Source organism: Charadrius vociferus, unplaced genomic scaffold, assembly GCF_000708025.1.
Source record: "Charadrius vociferus isolate BGI_N301 unplaced genomic scaffold, ASM70802v2 scaffold124, whole genome shotgun sequence".
In the NCBI taxonomy this organism is placed as follows: Eukaryota; Metazoa; Chordata; class Aves; order Charadriiformes; family Charadriidae; genus Charadrius; species Charadrius vociferus.
The window spans coordinates 143,573-149,437 of NW_009647943.1; the positions used below are offsets into that span (position 1 = coordinate 143,573).

The window sequence follows — 5,865 nt, forward strand, 5'->3', positions numbered from 1 at the left end:
GGCACGGGGCGCCTTGCCCGGCTCGTCGATGCCGTCTCAGACCCCCACTCGCCACGATACGGTAACAACTGTGCACCTGAGCCCTGCCAGGCCCCATCAGGCCCTGCAGACAGGGTGCTCTGATTCTCTCTGTGCCTCGCAGGCAAGTACCTGTCCCTGGAGCAGGTGCGGGACCTTGTCCAGCCGTCCCCAGCCACACTCATGGCAGTGCTGAAGTGGCTGCAAGGCCATGGTGTTGAGAACTGCAGGAGCGTGACCACCCTCGATTTCCTGGAGTGCCACATGCCAGCGAGGTGAGCCCTGGGGGGCGCTGGGCCCCGCTGTGGTGGCCGTGCCAGTCCCACAGACAGGAGAAGCCAGACCCTGCCCCTGCCCACTACGCCTTCCTGTGCCCAGGGCTCTGTGGAGCAGGCTGGGCTGAGCCACGTCTCTACCCAGGCTTTGAGGGCTCCGCAGCCCAGAGCTGGCCACCTGTGTGCCTGCTCCCAGTGCTGTGGGGAGTCACAGCCGGTGGTCTGGAGCACTGGAAACAAGGCGCGTGTGTCCATGAGGTGCTTGGGCCAGCCCTGCACCTCCTCTTGCCTTCTGTGGGGCCACAGAGTCCTCACTGGGCGACTGGGGATAGAGTTGCAGGGGATCCTGCAGCGTCAGAGCTCTGGTTCCGTGTGGTGATGGGAACTGGTCAAGTATGGAAGGTGCTCTTTGCTTTACAAGGTCAGCTGTGCTGGTGGGAAGTGGAGCTCATCCCTGACTCATTCCAGCAGCAAGCGGGGAGGAAAGGGTGCAGGAGGCAGGGCAGAGAACAGGCATGCTGCTGGACAGGCCATTGACAGCTGTCCTGGTGGCAGGAATCCTCACGTGGTGACTCTCCGTGTGTTGCAGCACGGCTGAGCGCCTCTTGCCAGGGGCTGAGTTCCACCGCTACGTGAAAGGCCAGCGCAGTGTTGTGCGCTCCCCGCTGCCCTATACTGTCCCCGAGGAACTGGCTGAGCATGTTGACTTTGGTACGTCCTACACCCTACACAGGGGAGCTGAGGCTGCACAGACCCCTCGGTGCCTGGGGCGTGGGCGGGAGGTTAACCATTGAGCAGCCAGGACTGGCCATCTCGGTGCCCCAGAGGACAGTGTGTCAGATCCTCCAGCCATGGTCCCGGTTGCCCCTCTACCTCCCTGAGGATGTAGGTGCTGCATCCCTGGAAATTTCAAGGTCAGGTTGGACGGGGCTCTGGGCAACCTGTTCTAGTTGAAGATGTCCTGCCCCATGGCAGGGAGAGTTGGACTAGGTGGCCTTTAAAGGTCCCTTCCCACCCAAACTATTCCATGATTCTATGATGTGGACAGGCAGCACCCAAAGTAAGTGTTTCTTACTGGTGCTCTTGGTCCTGGATGCTCAGGGCGGGGAGTTCAGGTGCAGCCTGTCTCTGTGGATGCGCAGCTGCTTCTGAGGTGGAAAAACTTCCTCCCATGAGTCCCTTTTGCGTGGGGTCCCACGAGGAGAGCAGAAGGGTGCCAGGCTGCACTAGTGGCCTGGCAGTGGGGAGACTGAGCTGTGCAGCCTGTGAGTATCTGAGGGCTGGTGAGGAAACCGAGGGAGTGCTTCCCCACCTCCTGTGCAGCACTCAGGGCATGTGCCGCAGGGGATGGGCTCCCCCGAGCCCTGCTGCAGGCCAGCCCTCGGACATGAAGCCTGAGTCAGGATGGTGAAGGGGGAGCCAAGGGGCTATAACGCTGTCCTCCCGGGGTTCTGGGCCCTAACAGATGCTTTTTCTGCTTGCTTGTGTGCCAGTGGGTGGCCTGCACCGGTTCCCCGCGGAGAGGAAGGTGGTCAGCAGATCCTGGGCCAGGAAGGAAGCGGAGTCAAGGCAGCACTATGGAGAGAGAGCGGCTTTCCACCTGGGTGTGACACCTTCCATCATTCGTAAGAGATACAACATGACGGGAGGAGACATCGGGCTACTGCCAAACAACAGCCAGGCCTGTGCCCAGGTAACCGGTGGAGCCGGTCCAGGTCAGAGGCCCTTAGGCTGTGGGAATTCCACACACTGGCACTCCTCCAGCACCTTGCTGCTCTGGTGGTCCCAGGATAGTGGTGGGGATTTCTCGGCGGCTAGTGGGAGCACCTTATGAGCTAGCGTTTCACAGACCCATGCTGGGCCAACTTTCTAAGTCAGAAGAAAAAACTTGCCTTGTTTTTTCAAGAGAAAATGAGAAAAAACTTGTCCGTTCCTTGTCCCCCCAGTTTTTGGAACAGTATTTCCACCAGGCTGACCTGGCTGAGTTTATGCAGCTCTTTGGCAGCAGCTTTGGCCACCGCTCTCAGGTTGACCACGTGGTCGGGCACCAGGGCAAGGGCAAGGCTGGGCTGGAGGCCAGTCTGGATGTGGAATACATCATGAGCACGGGTGCCAACATCTCCACGTGGGTCTTCAGCAATGCAGGTATTGATCCCCCTACAGAGTTGCCCTGTGACTGTTTCTGTGCATCCCACTTGCTGTAGCACTTGCACACCTGCCTGCTATTTAGGGAAATGCTTGCTTGCTGAAAAGAATGGCTGTACTGAGTCTATCTGCCGTCTGTCAAAGGGGAATGCCTAGAGGGGCATACAGGGACTGCACGGCGGCTGTGGTACATCCCCAGAATGCTGTGCCAGCTACTGTGGGCGCATACCTTGTGGGAATCCAGAATTGGAGCTGGAGCTTGTTTCTAAATGCTCGTAGGGAAATCATCTTCCACTGAATTGTGTAGCTGCTTTTGAACCCGTGTGAACTTTCAGCATCCAGAGTATCCTGGAACAGGGACTTCCACACCTCGACTGCACAATGTCAAGCAGTCACCCCACTCTGCTGCCTTTCCATGGAGGGAGAGCGCAGCAACTGTGTCTTTCTGGTTTTTTTCCTGCTTCTTTGAGGTTGAAGCTGATTTCTCACCCATGAATCTACCAGTAGAGTGAATAAAGGAGAGTCACGCAATTTGAGAAAACAAGGTTGCAAAACAGCCTGCACAAACATGGCTACGGTGCTGTAGGACAGTGTCATCTGTGCCAGGTCAGAGACTGGCTAAACAGGAGACGGAGCAGCTCCGTCTTCCTGATGGTGAAGGCAGGCACAGCTCTGCATTAACTTCCACCTCCTCCGTGCAATTAGTGATGTGGAGAGGGTGCAGAGACAGGCAGTAATGTGAACAACTGAGAGGGAGAAAGGGTGGCTGTGGCTCTGCTCTCCCCACCTCATGGAGCAGGATGAGGGGCAGGAAGGGACCTTGGCAGATGGAGGTGGAATGTCCATCAAACTGCTCTGGGACCCGCTGTTACGGGTAGAGAGGCCAGGGCTTGGCTGGCTGTTGGAAGGGCAGCATGGATGCCAAGGGTGGCTACAGCCCTGCAATGTGCTCAGAGAAGGCGTGGATGAGCGTAGACCCCCTGCCCTGGGGTTCGGGGCGACCCTGTCACCAGACCTGCTGGCAGCACTGGAGCCTTGTGCCATCCACCGTGGGGATCCCCCGGATCAGCTGTGCTGCTGGCAAGAGCTCCTGAGAGAGCTCCCAACCAGCTGTGCTGTGGGTCTGCTCTCTGTAGGCAGGGCAGGAGCTGGAGGACCTTCAGTGGTCCTGTTGAGGCAGGGTTTCCCCCTGTGCTATCTTCTGCTTCCCCTCAGGCCTGGTGTCCTAGGAGGAGCTGAACCTGCCACCGCTCTGTCTCTGCAGGGAGGCACGAGAGCCAGGAGCCCTTCCTGGCCTGGCTGCTGCTGCTCAGCAATATGTCGGCGCTGCCGTGGGTGCACTCTGTGAGCTACGGGGATGACGAGGATAGCCTGTCACTAGCCTACATGGAGCGTGTGAACGTGGAGTTCATGAAGGCAGCTGCCCGGGGCTTGACCATCCTGTTTGCCTCAGGTGGGTGCTGTAGCTGTCACGGTGCAGGTGTGTCCAAGGGTGCCAGCGCAGCGGGGAACCTCCGTGCTGAACACCAAACAGGGCCGCTCCGCCTCTGGGCAGCCCGGATCCCCTCCAGGGAATCCCAGACTGGGAGGTGGAGAGCGCCCTCCCCCAGGTCGCTCCCGGGAGCATTTGGTGGTGGAGTGGCCACTCGGATGCTGCCGGCTTACCCGGTCTGTCCCTGTCGGCAGGCGACGATGGTGCTGGGTGCAGAAGGGTGCCCGGAGGGAACCACACTTTCCGGCCCAGCTTTCCAGCCTCAAGGTAGGTGTGGGGAGGTGAACCTGGGTGCGGTGGAGACGTGAGGCTCTGCGCAGAGCTGGCTACTGTGGCGCACCCACAGCCCGCGCCAGCTGAGGGCTGCTGCTGGCACTTGGAGGCCCCGCCCATGGCCCGCTGCTGCCTCGAGTGGGTTTTGAGCCTCTCTGAGTGACTCCTGAGGATCAGCCCCTCCAGCGTGCCTGGGGATGTTTGCAGACCTCAGAGCTGGGGGGACCTGTGCAGCTCCTTGGGAGGGGACTAGTGCCTGGGGTGCTGCTGTGGCCCCAGGCAGTCGTGTGCCCACCCGCAATGCCCTCCTGTCCCCCCAGTCCCTACGTCACCACCGTGGGCGGAACGTCCTTCAAGAACCCCTTCCTGGTGACCGCAGAGGTGACGGACTACATTAGCGGGGGAGGCTTCAGCAACGTCTTCCCCATGCCCAGTTACCAGGTGAGGAGTTGCCTGCGCTGCCAGACCCCGGGGCTGCAGCTGGGTCGGGGGCTGTGTGGCGCTGGGTCAGGGCAGCCCCCGGTACCAGCACAGTCTGGGGATGGAGAGATGGAGAGCAGCCCTGAGGAGGACGTGGGGGTACTGGGAGGGGAAAAGCTAGCCATGAGCAGGCAACGTGCGCCGGCAGCCCAGTGAGCCCCCCGCATCCCGGGCTGCATCCCCAGCAGCGTGGCCAGCAGGGTGAGGGGGGACTGTGCCCCTCTGCTGTGCTCTGCTCTGGGGAGACCCCCCTGCAGTGCTGCCTCGGAACCCTCAGCACAGGAAAGACATGGTCCTGTTGGAGCGGGTCCAGAGGAGGGCCACGAAGATGATCTGAGGGCTGGAGCACCTCTGCAGTGAGGACAGGCTGAGAGAGTTGGGGTTGTTCAGCCTGGAGAAGAGAAGGCTTTGGGAAGACCTTACTGTGGCCTTTCAGTGCCTAAAGGAAGCTCATAAGAAAGATGGGGACAAACGTTTTATCAGGGCCTGTTGCAATAGGACAAGGGGTAATGGTTTTAAACTGAAAGACAGCAGATTCAGACCACATATAAAGAGGAAATGTTTTACACTGAGGGTGGTGAGCCCCTGGCGCAGGTTGCCTAGAGAGGTGGTGGCTGCCCCATCCCTGGAAACATTCCAGGTCAGGCAGGACGGGGCTCTGAGCAACCTGGTCTAGTTGAAGGTGTCCCTGCCCAGGGCAGGGGGTTGGACTAGATGGCCTTTAAGGTCCCTTCCAACCCAAACCATGCTGTGATTTGATGATCTTGTCTCTCCCCAGGCTGCTGCAGTACAGCGTTTCTTCCACTTGGCCTCCAAGCTGCCTCCCAGCTCCTACTACAACAGCAGCGGTCGTGCCTACCCTGACCTGTCCGCCCTCTCCGACAACTACTGGGTGGTGACAAACCGCATCCCACTGCCCTGGGTGTCGGGGACATCGGTGAGGAGGACAGCCCTGTGCTGGCCCACAGTGGCCAAGCAGCCGGATGCTGAGGTGCTCGTGTCTCCCGCAGGCATCCACCCCCGTGGTGGCAGGCATGGTGGCACTCATCAATGACCGGCGCCTGCAGCGGGGGCTGGCACCCCTGGGCTTCCTCAACCCCACGCTCTACCAGCTGCAGGAGCAGGGCCACAGCGCAGCGCTCTATGATGTGAGCTGGGCTGCGGGTGGGGGGCTGGGGCTGC

At 60.2% G+C, this 5,865-nt stretch overlaps 1 protein-coding gene across 1 annotated transcript in view; it reads left to right on the top strand.

The window, feature by feature from the left end:
- Positions 1-6: 6 nt before the first annotated feature.
- Positions 7-5,865, top strand: part of TPP1 (tripeptidyl peptidase I) — a gene marked incomplete at its 5' end in the record, with an annotated part of 8,324 nt that continues 2,465 nt past the window's right edge. Inside the window, 10 exons of the mRNA XM_009883238.1 lie at positions 7-61; positions 143-293; positions 883-1,004; positions 1,787-1,986; positions 2,240-2,438; positions 3,703-3,891; positions 4,125-4,197; positions 4,524-4,644; positions 5,462-5,620; positions 5,694-5,831. Of these exons, the coding sequence (XP_009881540.1) occupies positions 7-61; positions 143-293; positions 883-1,004; positions 1,787-1,986; positions 2,240-2,438; positions 3,703-3,891; positions 4,125-4,197; positions 4,524-4,644; positions 5,462-5,620; positions 5,694-5,831 (1,407 nt within the window). The remainder of the gene's footprint in view (positions 62-142; positions 294-882; positions 1,005-1,786; positions 1,987-2,239; positions 2,439-3,702; positions 3,892-4,124; positions 4,198-4,523; positions 4,645-5,461; positions 5,621-5,693; positions 5,832-5,865) is intronic.